Below are 16,659 nucleotides of genomic sequence, written 5' to 3'. Positions count from 1 at the left end.
ATTTATTTATTAGTGAGCAACAGGTGCAAAAACACCTGTATACCTGCCTTGGTCCACTTTTGTCATCGGTGTGGAAAATTCCCTGTCTATGTTATACTGTACTTACTTACTATACTTACACTTCTTCCTATATGATGAGCTTTTTGTACCTAAATGTCACAAAAAAAATTGGTCGAGCACAAGACAAGGCGATGTTTAATATAGATATGATGAATGTTTAATGTTAATTAACCTACCAGGAATTGGATTATATGAGTTTGATTAGGAATAATTTCGGCGAATCTACCAAAAACTATGAAAAGAAAGACTCATTTGTAGGCCATTAATTGGGAGAGAAATTAACAGAATTGATGGAAACTCGTGTTTTGTTTCCTGGGTGGTCTGTGTGATTTATGTTATTGTAACACAAAACTGAGAGAAATAATGTGATGCATTTTCACAAAATCAGGCTTATGTATCTGAAAATAAAAATTGAGATATTCATGTATTAATTGTAATTCTACACTTAATTCCCTTTCAGATGGTATATAATGTGTGGCTGTACCTCAAAAAATTGAGGAGGTTCGAGCAATTTCTATGTTGGCAGGTCGAAATTCCGGGTTCAAAGTTTTTGGCACGCACTTCTTTCAAATGTCCACAGCAGGAAAAAGCTATTGATCTCAAACTTTCAGGTAGTGTTGAAAAACCAGTGCAAAGTAAATTTCAATAGCAGATAAGGACATCATCCTAGATTTGAACCCTTTAAAATGTGAGGAAGTCTCAATTGATGAAATTGGGCAAAAATGATAATTTGCCTCAATCCCAAAACAACTTTGAAGATCCCATTAAGATTACAATTCATCTCCTGAGGCATCATCACTATATTGATGCAACTTGGGTGCACATGTTTTCGTTTTTGTGTGTGTGTTTTTTTTACCACAATGCAGGGCTCTAAATGAACAAGTTAAGATTCATTTTGGCGGGCGGTCATAAAGATTTACTAGCCAATTTGCTACGTATTGGCATTTAATATTCCCAGTGGCTACGTGACTACACTGACTACGTGATTTTGCACTAATGGCTGGAGTGCAACCAACATGGCGGCAATGAGCCAATGAGCAGCAATCCGCCAGTAAACAAAGAAGAAGATGCAACCAGCGCGAGAGACGAACAGTAATGAGGGAAGTTGGAAGAAAACAGTTGTGCTAAATTAACTCGTTCACTGCCATTGACAGCTATAGACGTCAAAAATTCATTTGAACAATTTCTATTAGTTTAACTTTTTTCTTCTTCATTTTATTAGAGTATGAAAACCTAGATTTTTTTTGTACATTTAGAACAGATCTAAAATTTGTGATTAATCGTTAAGTCATGCAATTAATTACGATTAAAAATTTTAATCACCTGATGCCCCTAATTTTTAATAATCTTTTCTTTAAAATAAATAAATAAATAAAATAATAATTGTTTTTTGTTGTTGTTTTTTTATTTTAAAAAAATAAAAGATTATAAAAAATTAGGGGCGTCAGGTGATTACAATTTTTTTTATTGTCATTAATTGCATGACTTCACTAGTTAACTCACAAGTAATCACAAATTTTATATCTGTTCTAATACAAAAAAACAAAAGGTTTTCATACTCTTGTTAACAAAAATGGGAAAAAAATTGTTCAAAGACATTTTTTACGTCTATAGCCGATAAAAAGGTACACCACACAACAATAAATACCAAATTTCACAGACAACTAAAAAATAAAAAAATAAAAAAGCATTCCTTTACTATATACTGCATTTGTTTCCATTAAACCAGCACGCAATTCTGATCTTGTATGAATTAACATGGTTACCAGAGTAGCACACACTGTAGGTGTAATGGTGGAGTAAACAAGTTACAAGCAAGCTAAGAAGCTAACCCTCTGTTTTCATGTTTATTTTTGTAGACAATGATGATTGACTGACATACATGCCTCTATCCTGGGCCTGTTTTTCCTCCTCCACCCTTCGCCGCTTTCTTAATGCAGCACCTGAGGGCTAGGACCTTTTCATTATAAATGTAAATGCCCTGCAATTTGGTGCCCTCGCCACTAGATGGCACCCTAAGTGACCACCTAGTTCGCCTATGCCCAGGGCCGGACCTGCTTTGGAAAGACCATTTCAGTGACACGATCATCTTCTCATTTTTCAATGTTCCTGTTTAATTTGAATTCCGTCCCACTTAAAAGAGCATAGAGTGGAAATTTGTGGTGTACTACAAGCCAGGCAGACGCTTTGTGACGCGACATGTGGTGCAATGGATCATCATTGATCCGTGGCCGGTTCGGTTCAGATCGCGCACGATCCGCGTTGGTGGGGACAAAAAAAAACAACCACAACAACAAAGTGCGCATTCACACGTAAGTAACATGATCAGTCCACATACACTATAATAGCAGCAGAGGAAATTCTTTGTGGATCACGTAAGTTGCATGTACGGGAGCATTTTCATGATACAGGATTATTTTTTTCTGCCTCTCGTTTCGACACCATTTAGACATGTCAAGGAAGCTGAAACATACTCAACATAATAAGTCAAACTTTAAAATAAAGTACCAACTAATACATTAATGGCAATGCAAATAGCATTAGTACACTTTTACTTTGAAATTGGCCTACGTCGTGGTGTGATGGCTGGCTTGACTTCCCTTTTAGATGTTTAGATTTCGTAGTTTTGATTGACAGTAAAGTTGCGACCAATATCAACACAACGCTACCCCAAATTCATATTCAATCGCTAATTTAGGACACTAAGAAACTGTGAATTAATTACGCCGTCATTGTATGATACGGCAGAAGTTTCTGACGTAAGTGGCTACTGGCTAGCATGCAGCTAGCTGTTAGCATTACCAACGGGTGCCTGGCTGGTACTGTAGCTGTAAATTAGTTTGACAGCAGGTATCTGACTTTGAATTGTTTTTCAATATTCTGGACCAAGGCTACTTTATAATTTATTCTCTATGTTTAAAGGAAGGCAAAGTGCCTTAAGTTGCACTTTGAGGTCTTTTCATTATTATTTTTTTTAAATAGAACTTTTTCTTCATATATTTGTAAAACCCTTTTGCCCATTAAAACAACAACAAACAAAGCCGTTTAGATTTTAGGAACACATTAATAAGCCACTAATACCTTGTTATTTTACACATGGACTATGTGTAAAATAAGAATGTTTCTGCCTCATATTGCACTTAAAGTTGTGTTCCTAAATACTAAATGGCAATACTAGACATTTTGAATTCTTTTTTTTATTTAATGGTAAAAAACGTTTTACAAAATAAATGAAGACAAAGTACTATTTATCTTTTTTATTGTTTTTTTTTCTAATCCGAAAAACAATCCAATCCGTGACTCAAATCGGTGATCCGATCCAAACCGTGACTTTTGTGATCCGTTGCGCCACTGTGTATACTTGCACACGTTTTTTTAAAATCTGTTTTGTATTCTTATGATGATTATGCGAGGGGTTTTAGAAAGATGGTGCCGTTAAAATGATAGGTTACTGGAATAATGACTAAACATGACTAAAATGTAGGCGGCGACGCTTTGAATTCTGCAATAATACTTTTATATGGGTTAAGCGTTGAAAAGAAATCCTTAAAGTCCACAACATTATGATGTCACAGTCAAATTGACCCTTGAACTAGGATATACAATGCCATCGCCTCATCATTTACCTTATTGGGTATTAATGTGAAATGCGGCCATAATCAGTGTATGAAATTGGCGGTTATGGCCAAAACATGTTTTTTTGCGAGTCCACAGTGACTTTGACCTTTGGACTTTGACCACCGACCACAGCCCCACGTCTAAATGGAGGTTAGTGTCACATCTAAAAATGGACCCTCAAGGCTCTAATCTAGCACAGTGGAGTGGGCGGAGTCATGACTGAGTGGAGTGGTCGAACCGTGACAAAAGTGCCGGCACGATTTATGGCCATGGGGTTCGAGACGGAATATATTTACTTTGTGAGAACGTCTGATAATGAAGACCCAGACTTCTAAGGCCTGCCACACACCGAGCGAGTGGCCAAATGAGACCGAATGGACAATCACGAAGAAATACCGTCGGAGACTCACACGCACACACACGCAGACACGCACAACAGGCAACAATGTTTTGAGGCGACGCATATCCTTACTGTATTATTTTTTGTCATTGAACCACAAACAACTTTGCACGATTGCCAAGAAAGAAGTTTATTGTCCTGGCAGTTATTGATATATTAGAACATCACACAGAGAGTGAAGTGGCGAGTACTAAAACGAGAAAGTGTGGATATTTATGAGGCTGTTAGAAATGATTGCCCCTTTGACTGTACTTGTGCAATTCTGCAACAGATTTTCCACACGATTCGCTTTTTCATCCAGAAGTACACATGAAATTATTAATATGGTAAGGTAAAACATAATATATATATCCTGTAAATAACATGTATTGTACAGGTGTCATATTCAAGGTTCGGGGCCCAGATCCAGCTCGCCACTTAATTCTGTGGCCCACAAAAGTAAATCATGTCAATTTCCATGATTCCTGTTAAAATCTGTGGGCCTACCAAAATTTCAAATTGTGATATTTGTGATATTGTATATCGCTGGCTCCGGCCAAAACCTTGTACCTCCAAAATTGTAACTTTTCAGGAGACCCCCAAAACGGCACATTTGTTCATTGCATCATCCAAGAGAGTAAGCCATTTTCAACACTTTAAATTGGTCAATACATAGTTAGTAAAAATGACAACCACACATGTAGACTGGCCAAAAGTATAGATTTTTTTTAAATATGAAATTTGCCTGACTTATGAGGTTTCAGTCCAACGCCAGCGATATGATATATGATACGTCTGCATTTTTTATTTCTCCCAAATGTGCCCATTCATGAAGACGCAACCAACTAGACACCACATTCACACAATATTTTATTTTATTTTTATTTTTTTAAAGGCTGAACAGCTGATGAGAACAAATCCCCTTGTGTTGGCTGCGACAGTGCCGCGAGGGAACAGTTGTTCCAGACTAAGTAAGTAAATTGGGTTGGCCAGGTCGGCTCTATTGAAAGAAGAGGTGTGGTCATGATGGAGTAAAGTGTGCACTGGGATGTTTCTGTGATTAGATGCTTGCGTCCGTGTGTACGCTCTTTGTCTTCATCTGTGTGGTGTGTATGTGTGGGAATGGACTTAGGGTCTGACTCCTTGATTAATGGCCAGTGTGTGTATGTGTGAAAATGCTCCGGGTCCTGTTTCCATGCTAATGGGTGGCAGCAGATGGGAGAGAGGTGGTTGCACCAACAATGAACAAACACACCAGCAGCCTTGCTACAGACACTCCTGTTGGATGATTACAGGGCATGCTTGACCACTCTCAACTACTTGACGTGCATGCTGGGGTATGCTAAGAGCAAACAGTGAAGGAAATAATATTACTTTCTGGATATTACAGGAATTAGCGCAAAAATGCCTATTCCACTTAGATTATTCATCCAATCACAGCTGACTTTGAGCGAGAGGCAATGCATGCTGTGGATTGGTTGCTGGCCAATCAAAGGAAACTTACTATATACAAAAAGCAATTCACACTCATATCTAAGGACAAATTTGAGTTTGAAAAACGCAAGTTTTCTGGAAGTGAGGAATCCGGAGTAAACCCACACAAGCACAGAGAGAACAACTCTTCACTCGTCCACAGAGCTGCTACTTAGTTTATGACTGATATGAACTAAACAGCCACCATATTAACTCATTCACTGCCATTGATGGCTATAGATGTCAAAAATTCATTTGAACTATTTTTTATTAGTTTAACATATTTTTTCCCTACTTTTGTTAACAAGAGTGTAAAAACATTTTTGTATTGCACATTTAGAACAGATATAAAATTTGGGATTAATCGTGAGTTAACTAGTGAAGTCATGTGATTAATTACTATTAAAAAATTTAATCGCCTGGCGCCCCTAATTTTTAAATTTTTTTAAAAAAATTTTTTAAATCGCGTCAGAATAAATTGTAATTAATCACACAACTTCAATAATTAACTCACGATTAATTACAAATTTTATATCTGCTCTAAATGTTTTTTTTTTAATTTTAGGTTTTCATACTCTTATTAAAAAAAGTGGAAAAAGTGGAAAACTAATAGAAATAGTTCCAATGAATTTTTGACGTCTATAGCCGTCAATGGCAGTGAATGAGTTAGGTACACCTTAAAAATCTAATGAGATCCACACCAAGACATGAATGTCAAGAAATCAACAACAGATACTGTGGAAGGTCTTGTTAATGGAGTAAGTAAGATCCCTGTCAAAAAGGCGTATCTGTAAAAAACGAAGGCTTATTCGTGATAAAGTTTCGTATCCGTGATAAACGATTCGTGTCCGTAATAGTAATGTTTCGTGTGTTCACATGTCAAAAATGTGTGTGTGAATTTTTTTCTTGTGATTACAAATCAAAATTGTGTGTGTGTGGATTTTTTTCTTGCCGATACGACTCCTCGGTTTTGAATACGCTTCCACTGCTGTGGACACGAATCCAGAACATGCAAAATACGACGACGTCACAGGCAAGTCACAGGGGAAACTAGTCGAGCTGCGATTCCTCCACCTGATTTCTTTTTTTTTTTGTTGCATGCGCCAAGAAGATAGATCGCAAAAATGTGTATTTAAAAATAATAATAATAATAAAATAAAAAATAAATTGGATACTGACGTTAACGATACCTGCTGCGATGACACTTTTTATTTTATTTTATTTAATTTATAATTAATTAAATTAATAATAAAATAAAATAAAATTATACTATATAAAATTAATTGGATACTGATGTTGTTAACATGGCTTAATGCGATTACACTTTTTATTTTATTTTATTATTTAAAAAAATAAAACATTAAAATAAAAAAATATTTCTATAAAATAAATTGGATACTGGCATTGTTAACGTTACCTGTGAGAAGCCCCGTCCAAACTGTGCGCGTCGGCCATTTTTTTGATCTTTCATCTTTTTGGCGCATGCAAAACAAACAAAAAAACACCCAAAAAAACTTCTTGGAATATTCGAAGGTGGAACAAACGTGGCTTGACTAATTTCCCCTGTGACCTGACCTGCCTGTGACGTGATCGTAATTTGCATGTTCTGGATTCGTATCCACAGCATTGGAGGCGTATTCACAACCGGGGAAAAAATCCACACACGCACAATTTAAATTCATACTCACAAGAAAAATATTCACACACATACGTTTTTGACACGCAAACACACGAAACATTACTGTTACGGCTATGAAACGTTTATCACGGATACGCCTTCGTTTTTATGGATAAGCCTTTTTGACAGTGATCTTACTCCATAATGTTAGGGATTAATAATTATTTAGCACGTATGTATTAGAATAACATGTTTGAATTTGAAATTAAAAAATTCCTCAACAGTCAAAATTACAACCACACTATTTAAAAGTTTCAAGTTCATTCGGTATGCTGTCTTCAGTCTCGTGTGTGAGTCTGTGTCAGTGGGTTAGTGTCCAACCGTCTGAATAAGCACAAATACCTCCCTGATAACACACCACTGATTAGAAGCGAGACTACTGTGTGTGTACATATGTAAACCTGTTTCCTGACAGGTTTGCTTTTTATTTTGCTCTTTCTCTACTTCTTTCTCATTCAAGGTCAGTTTTGGTTTTCCACGGGTCCTTTTATTGTAATGTAACCTTTCAATTAAATTTACAAATACCGGTAATTTGACTAAATTGGTAGATTGTATCTACCCAAAGTTGCCTCAAATTAAGAAACTATACATTTTACTGAATATATTGTCTAGATTTTCTGCATTTTTCCGTCAGAGGCAAAAAAATTAAAAAATTAAAAAATTATAGATGAGTATTATGTTTACTAATACTTGTATTAAGAATGGAGACACTCACCGACGTCACGAGGAATGCTCAGCGTGCTGTTGTAGTACGAGTGAACAGGAAATGGATTCCCAGAGACAGGAAGTGTTTGCCTACATCCGCCCTCTGTCTACTGGATGTGGAAGGAAGGCGAGGGGGGAGGGGGAGGGACAGTGAAAAAGGCTGTGAAATGGAGAAAATGTACTGCATATTATGTACAGGCTGCCTTCAAAGATTGTTGCAGGTGACTGTCACGAAGGGGTCACCGCTTGGTTATCTCCCAAAAAGTAATGAATTACTCTATTGCACTGCAACTTTATTGTTAAACATTTTGGATACCACTTATTTTAAGACCAATACCACCGGTACGAATACTCAACTCGAGTAGTCACCAATGCCGACACCAAGCACTGATACCACTAGTATTTTTTTATACATAAAATTCCCTTCCCAAAAAAACAATGACAGATCATTTTAAAGAAAGACCTACATATCACAATGTAGCATTTTTGCTTATGATTGCATGAAATTAATGGCAATTTTCTATTCTTCTATTTTCTAGTTCCAGATCAGAAAGCAGCCAGAATAGGGCAGCCGACGCCATGGTGAGTACCATCCATTTTCCAAAACTCTTATCCTCACTACCGATACCTTGAAATAAGGCCTCTTTTTTTTTTTCAATTAAAAACAAGTAGCCCATTTATGGTAGCCCCTTCAGACCCGAATTTTGTGTGTGCTGATTTTGACTTTTTCCCGACATAAGAACAACATGGAATTTTTGTGTGTGTGGTTATCTCCTGTTTTTAAGTTGTTATAGTGGACGCCAGGATAATATGGTTGTAACGTGTTGTAAACTTACCAAACTTATATGCAACATTTTTAACATGAACATCATGCAAATCAACTTGCAATTGTGATTGGTTAGTTAACATCCAATCATGAATCAGAAACGTTGACATCATCCAAATTATGTGTTTTATTGGTTTAGATGTGTGAATATGTCATGTCCACTGGGACCATCTATGGGTCTGAAGGGGTTAAGTGAAATCCAGAGTGTCATTTTTTTTTTAATCAAATTTATTGTCGTAATCCAAAAAGTTTAACTATTTTTAAAAAAAATAAAAACAAACTTTATTCTTAAATGTCAGTTAAAAATGCACTTTCAATTAAGCGGTAAAATCGGGTGTCATTTTTATGTTAAACAGGGTTGTCGGTATCTGCTTAATGTAACTATTAAAGTAAATTATAATTTAAGCTAGTTACTTTTAAAATGAAGTAATCAGTAAAGTAACTTAGTTACTTTTTAAAGGTCTTGTTGATGGTGTGTCCATCCAAATCTTTTGAACATTTTTAAGCAAATTTATTGAAATGTGCAAAACTAGCATGCAACTTATGCCCATTTCCATTCGGTATTATATTGCGAATATTGTATTGAGAAGAGGAGACGTCATATATATGAAAGTGTCTACGACAAGACACTCAGCTGACTGTCAACAAAAGATTAATTAACTATTTAATTAATTACAGAAATATTTCAATTTTCTTGTCTGCCCCCACAAAACATACCTTACTTTATCATCTGCTGCCATTTTTTGTGTTTTCCTTTCATCGATACGCTGACAAATCCACCCACTCCAAGCGTAGAAAAGCTGATTTTAGGTTCTGTGTTTCTATCCAGGTTTATTTGAGCAATTCAATTTTTATTTATTTATATATAAATAAGTGAATGGAAACGTACTTTTTGGCAACACAGTGTTTCTTGAACGCATTGCTGTAAAGTTTGTTTTTCCTGTGCAATGGCTCAACTCAGACTTGCTTTATTGTCATGTGAACAGCATTTAACCCCATTAAAACTTCTGAAAGGGCTTCTGGCTGACCCCACCATACCCCCCCCCCCCCCAACCCTCCCCACACTGTCCACGCTACTTGCATGGATGTAGGACATCCAGGCAGCGCTCGCAATCATACAAACTCCCCAAGGAGCGGGCTTAAGGTGAAATGTCAGGGGTCAACACAATGTGTGTGTCGGTATCGGTTCGTAGTTGAGGAAGTTTTAGGAGTTCACGGCAAGAGTTGCATGCCATACACACACGCTACCATAGAGAACAGGTTTGTTCCAGACTGGAACTTAAACTTGCATTTTACTGCCACAGGAAAAAATAAGTTATAGTGAATGTGTGCTTGCGTATGTCTTTATGTGCAAACGTGCGTATATATGGAGATGGCACTCGATGGACAGATGGTCCTTTGTGCCTCCTGACACCTGCCAGCTGTTGCTCTGCTCCTCTTCACCTCCTTTTTTTCTTTTAACCTATCCTCTCCTTAATGCCTCCTTCACACCCTCAATGTTCAACGTACTCTGTTTTTGCACTCCTCTTTTAATTACTGTTCGGGGCAAAAGGTATGTGGAGGATCCCTTTCAACCTAGAGGAGGAATATGTGTGACTTTGAAAGAGTGAGCCGAAAGGCGTCCAGGTGTTACCGGGCAAATCTATAAAAAATTAAATAAAATCGTAATTAATCGCAGGACTTCAATAGTTAACTCGTGATAAATCACAAATTTTATATCCGTTCTAAATAATAAAATGTACAACAAAAAAATTTTTTAAGTTAAGTTTTCATACTCTTAACATAAAAGTGGGGGGAAAATGTTAAACTAATATAAATATGGCTGCATCTTTGAGTCATTGATACAGTAATTTCATAATTCATAAAATTAAGTTAAAATTAAAAGGATATACCGTACTATTTAAAACGAGTGTGATTTTGATTTGTGTTGAGGTCATTTCTTCTGCCACTAGATGGCATAATTGCATTTGTCCATTTTTCTTTTCATATTAAGAGCTGTCTAATCTTTAGCATGAAGTAACTTGTGAAATTCTACACTTAAATTATTATTATTTTTTTAATATAACTTGACCCCAGTCTCCACAAATATATGCATTATTATTCTAGATTATTGTATATGTGGGGTTGGTTTGGAACTGTATGTTTGTATCATCACAAAGATGAAGAAACCCATCAACATAAGAACTTTAGAGGACCACTTCAAGATATCGAAATGATACGAGCCCCTCACAGTTGCTTTAAAGCGGCACGCTCCACCCTGAGGGAGAAGCAGTTGGAAAAGCTGATCGAAACAGGAAGCGAGCTCTGCTGTGTGCGTGTCGCTTTCCCTGCTGGGCGGCACGTGGGTTTAAAAGAATCCCAGGGAATTCCAGACTCATTCATGCAGCCTGAGAAAACAATCGCGTCTGCTTTGCTGGGTGTCACTCTCACTCCTCACTGTCTCGATCCCGGATAGTGGCTGAGAGTGGACAGCTGGCTGGCAGTGTACATGTGTCGGTATCTAGCTTTATATGTGCATCTCTTTTTCTTTGTGAATGTGTGATCCTATGAGGTCATGGGTCAAGCGGCAGTTCACAGACAGCCAGGTTGTTCCCCTCCTAACAGGAAGGGAGGGCACTGTCCATATGCTGTCTTCACTCACACATACACTCACACGCACTCTTGAGCGCACGCATGTTCAAACAGGTACACACCACAGTCTTCACCAGCACACTGTCAGGGCAGACAGATGTTGAATGGGATACGAAGGTCTGCCAATGGAAAGAGCAGATGAAGGGGTATGATTACACAAAAAGATGTTTTAAAGATTTCTTTACATTCTTAAAAAGTTTCACTTACAGATCGGTCGACAAAGGCAAGATGTACAAGAATGACGGAAATGTGCATGCCAGACCAGTAGATGTCGCTCTGCAAGGAAAGAGTAAACGGTTTGTCCTCATGGCTCTTTATATGTATTTTCCCTCAACACTTAAAAGAAACTCTGACTGTAATGACAAGTTTTCTCTATATTATTTGTTTGGTTGTTAATAACATCAATATGAGATTCATTTTTCAAAAACAATTTCCAGTTTAATACATTTTATAGAAACTTTATTTGCTGGATTTCACTTTCCTTTCTTTGGTCCTTCCTCGGGTCTCCTGACGACCTCACAGCTCTGGCTGGGTTCTGAAGTGTTCAATTTAGGTGAACGGTATGGGATTTTTTTTTAATAGGTTTTAGGTGAACTAATGAATACACACTCACTCGCACGCACATGCACATACAGATACCCACATACAAAATCAAAATTAATTAAAAAAAAATATATATATATATAAAATAAAAAAAAGAAAGCAATGATGATGACATGTCAAATCGGTAAAATTACCAAATGAACAATACTTGAGCTCTCCAGAAAAAATAAAAAAATAAAAACTTTATTTGGACGTACGCCGCCATTTTTATTTACGTCGCAACGTATTCAGTGCATAGTGACGTAGAATGGCGGCTGGCTCTCTGCCGAGCAATGCAAGACAGCAATAGCCTACTCGAGCAATGTGAAACGCGTATAAAGAAAGCAAGGTAAGCCCGCGTAGCGTTCCTAAAGGGACGATCAAAACTCCTGAACACGGCGTGGGGGAGGGTGACTCTCCCGATCGCATGTTGTTTCTTTAGGAACGCGACGAGGCTTACCTTGCTTTCTTTACAGGCGTTTCACATTGCTCGGCAGAGAGCCAGCCGCCATTTTACGTCACTACGCACTGAATGAGTTGTGACATAAATAAAAATGGCGGCGTACGTCCAAATAAAGTTTCTATAAAATATGTTAAACTGTAATTTTTTGAAAAAAAAATGAATCTCATAGCTATGTTAGTAAAAACCAAAATACATAATATAGAGCAAACTTGTCATTGCCTTTTAACACGAATCCCATCTTCAAGGAAGGTGGGATGTCAGACATGTCCCAATTGGAATCTCCCAGTTTCATCCTCAAAACGTTCAAAGTGAATGTAAACAACAAAGATGGCTGATTATTATTATTATATAAATTGTTTGTTGTTCTGGTTAACAGTCTGTGGAAATCACGTTGAATTACGTAAAGTTACTTACATACCTATAAATAATATATTATCGTATAATTGTTTTTTTCCATTCACTGTCTTTGTCTCTAGGTTCGCCATTGTCAAGTGACGTCAGATTAAAACCGGTTGGTGAAGTCGGGGTGCTTTCTTTTTCAGACTTTGCAAAGGGGCGTTTCCGTGCACACTTCCTGGTGTGAAGTCAGAAAAGCCCGACTTCCCATCTTCCTTGAATGTAGCATAATCTCCTCTTGTTTTCACAGACTCCAACTTCCTGTTTGACATCCATTTTAGGACTCATAAACACTAAACACAATTGGGCCAAATTTGAACATTTTTCCTCCCTTGTGATGAAAGTCAGCAAAGGCCAATTTCTTCAATGTCTCGGAAAGTTCATCCTGAGTGATTATAATGTGGTGTGTGGGGCATTGAGAATTATTGATCCTCCTAAGTTTGCTCAGAAAACGGCCAGAGGTGGCAATCAAAAATGTTAAACATGCTGAATGTGTACGCTTGCCAATTCTTGAGTGGGAGGACCACATTCGGCTGAGCAAGGCACTCAGTGATTGCGTAATGTAAATGTGAGAGTACTAGCCAATAAGGAAGCAACCTGAAGCTCACGCTGTTGCTGGACATAGAGGACAGAGGAGCAACTGGTTGTGTTCCGTACTAGAGAAGCTAACGGTTAGCTAAACGTTCCTCTTTGTGCCGTCATTGCAGGCAGGGCCGCTTTATTTGCTCAGTCCACGAGCTGGCGTTGGCCAGAAGACAGCTGCATACAGCTGTGAGATCTTCATACCCACACAAGAAACGCAACAGAAGACAGCTGTGTTCGCTCATTTATTATTATATAAAAGATAAAGACATTTGAACACATGTTGCTACTGGGACTCTAAGCAGTTCCATAAAACAATAATAATAACAACATGGCACTAGAATGTTTTAAAAGTAGTACAGTCATGCCTTCAAATATAAAATTAATTAGTTCCATGACCATGCTCATAAAACAAAACACTCCTATCTCAAATCAACGTTCCCCATTTGAATGGTTAAAATGCCATTAACCTGTTCAGGTATTCTGAATAATATTGTGTTTGTGGAATACGAATTAAGCAGTGACATCCACTCGTTTTTGTACATGTAATGGGCCGGCTATATATAATAAGTCTTATGTATTGATATTGATGGGTTTCCTATTTTTTGTCTTCACATAAATGTATATTACTCATTATTAATAACACACAATAACATCGTTGAAAGTAATTTGAGCACATTTGTTATTTTAGAAGTGTGTGTATCAAATTAGTAGCCTTTCGCAATATCTTTGGGGCTGTTTTTCTACAGCTAGGACTAGAGCCTTAGTCCAGGTGGACGGAATTATGAACAGTTTGAAACTTTATGGCTTCTGCTAGGAATCAAAATAAAATGGCAAGAAAAGCCAACTACATCATCAGAAATGTATTTGGGCTTAATTAAAAGCACTTGAGAAGTGGTCATTGTTCACTCTCCTACTGATATGACTTTAAATGTGATTACTTTGTTTGAATACAGCCAACTTTTTTGTACACTTCCAGGAATGTTGTAGCTATTTTTTTTTCTTCCTTTTTTTTTTATTTTTATTTTTCCTGGTGACCTGTTAAGCACACATTGTTCTGCTCTAACTGTGGCTATAAAAAAAATACACACTTCCTGGTTGCTACATTGCTTCTCTTTGAAAAACTGAACGTGTTTAATCTTCAGGTAATGCATTTGGCATCTCAATATGCAGTACAATTATGCTTGTCTTGTACAGACGCTGTATTGCTGTGGGACATTGAATGGTGAAATGACAATCACACTAAAGAGCATAAAAAAGGTTTACATTAGGTGTGAATTGCCTACTACCTGGCAATTCGATTTGTATCACGATTCATAGGTCACGATTCGATTAATCCCGATGAGAATCTATAAATTAATCGCGATTTTTTTTAACTCAAATTTTGAAAATACTAATCAGTAAACTTATACATGTACACTGTAAGATTTGTATGAAAATTTATTTATCTGAAAATTCAGGCTTATAACCGAGCCACTGCATTTAACAAACAGGTTGCAGTCTGTTTCATGTTTGAACAGCACTGAAATTAAATATTTATGCTTAATGTTCTATTAATATAACAGTCTTCCATGCTTAAATGTGTGAATAATGACGTTTTGTTGAATATTTCCATAAAAAATGTATGCTTGAAAATCGATTTGGCCGCATATCCAATCTATTCAAGAATTGCGCGCTGTAATCTTGCGATATATTGCTGAATCGATTTTTTTTAACAGCCCTAGTTTACATCTCTATTTACTGTTAGACAATGCTTGGCATTGAACAAGTGTTGCGATTAAATTGGCCTGGAGATAAACATATATATTATTTAGTTCAGGAATGGGTTTAGCATGTCCTGCTCTATTTAATCTGGTATACCAAGAATTTACTTTATAGACACTTTTCCCCCTCCCAATTCAAATAAATTGGTTAGTTCAGCTAAGATAAATAAAATTATGAGTGTAACATTTGTCCTAGGTGTGAATGTGACTGGTTGACTATACGCGCCCTCTGCTGGTGATCACAGGGTATTTTTATTGAATACGTTGAGAAGACAATAATTTGTCATTTAAAATGTACAAACACGAGGCAAAGATGAAACTCTCAAATTTCCATCAGTTCACTTAAAGGTGTGCAAGAGTCTTGATGTATTAATCAAATTAAAGTATACATTAAGTTCAGTGAGGATTCTGTGCCTTGTTGCAAACCTCCACAATGATTTGCTGCAGTTTCTTTACAGACGCCACCACTGGTTGGAAATTTTCCTGATAGCCACAATTCTCCTTTTTGAGCCTTGCCAGGAGATCATCCAGCTGCTTCTGGACCTCCTCTTGCTCCTCAAGTTCGGCCTGCAGCGCTTGTCTAGCATACACGTCGGCCTCATACGCCCTGCGGAGCTCCGTCAACTCCGACTCCAGTCTGAGCATCTTCTAGATGTGGAGAAAGTGTATTGGTTTATAACGGCACGTTATTATGCTTTCAATGAATTAATATATCCATTATGATATACAGCTGTGTTTTATAAAAATCTGATTACGTTCTTATATTCTCTTTTGTTTTTTTGATGTTATGTGATACAGTGCTATTAAAAAAAAAGTTTTCATAAAAAATAAAGATTTCAATCAAATTATCAGTTTTTGTTTGCGGTTCAAGAGGATGGTCAACCCCCCCAACTTGGCTGTGAGTGACGTCACGGGCTAACTAAAAATAAAAATAATTATAAAAGAACAGACATCTACTCCGGAGTCTCTTTGACCAGTTATGGCTCACCTGTGTGTCCGGAGGATGATTTTTGTGACATTGATCCTCTTTCAACAAGACGTTGGGAGGAATGGAGAAACAACGGCTGACTAGCAGCGCCTCCATCAGCTCCGAGAGCTGCTTGAAGCGCTCTCCCACAAAAGCTTGTAGTTTGCAGCTACACTCTTTGGCCTGGACGCGGAGGTGCTCCTCGGTCGTCGCGTCCGACTCACCCTTACTCAGTTTTCGCACGCATACTTCCTCCACGACGTTTAAAAAGTCGCGCAGATTATCCAGGAAGGCGCTGGAGAGACGAAACATAAACGTCTGCGGCGTGAAGCCAAAAAACTGCGACTCGTATAATTCTAAAGACGACGCGGAGAGGGTGTCAGCCTCCTCACACACATCTTTGACGTCCATCTTTGTTTTTACTTTTTCCCGCCGCTTAAAACTCGTTTCTTCTTCTAGGTAAAGTTGGCAGTTAGGTCCACAACTATATTGCGCTCTCCTGCCACCAAGCGACGATGAATGGCATAGTAACTGGA

The 16,659-nt window shown here is 37.5% G+C and overlaps 1 protein-coding gene and 1 long non-coding RNA gene across 2 annotated transcripts; one reads left to right on the top strand and one right to left on the bottom strand.

Annotated features, from left to right (window-relative positions):
• The first annotated feature begins 3,686 nt into the window (after nt 1-3,686).
• Nucleotides 3,687-14,486, top strand: LOC144051005 (uncharacterized). The gene is made up of 4 exons (XR_013293980.1): nt 3,687-3,828; nt 4,953-5,028; nt 8,453-11,666; nt 12,892-14,486. It is a non-coding gene; the product is annotated as an uncharacterized LOC144051005 (long non-coding RNA).
• Nucleotides 14,487-15,389: 903 nt separating this feature from the next.
• On the bottom strand, nt 15,390-16,564 carry mis12 (MIS12 kinetochore complex component). The gene is made up of 2 exons (XM_077564738.1): nt 16,145-16,564; nt 15,390-15,804 (listed from the first exon to the last, which is right to left on the bottom strand). Exons 1-2 carry the CDS (start codon nt 16,532-16,534, stop codon nt 15,553-15,555), a joined length of 642 nt encoding a protein of 213 aa, XP_077420864.1. The 5' UTR covers nt 16,535-16,564; the 3' UTR covers nt 15,390-15,552.
• Nucleotides 16,565-16,659: the final 95 nt, after the last annotated feature.

Source organism: Vanacampus margaritifer, chromosome 4 (genome assembly GCF_051991255.1).
Source record: "Vanacampus margaritifer isolate UIUO_Vmar chromosome 4, RoL_Vmar_1.0, whole genome shotgun sequence".
Classification (NCBI taxonomy): Eukaryota; Metazoa; Chordata; class Actinopteri; order Syngnathiformes; family Syngnathidae; genus Vanacampus; species Vanacampus margaritifer.
This window is presented reverse-complemented; position numbering and strand designations above follow the sequence as displayed.

Excerpts from the sequence above, each read along its gene's own strand:
- mis12 (XM_077564738.1), bottom strand. The coding sequence starts at position 16,534 with ATGGACGTCAAAGATGTGTGTGAGGAGGCTGACACCCTCTCCGCGTCG. Across the intron at positions 15,805-16,144 it reads ATCATCCTCCGGACACACAG|AAGATGCTCAGACTGGAGTC; the intron begins GTGAGCCATAAC and ends CTCCACATCTAG.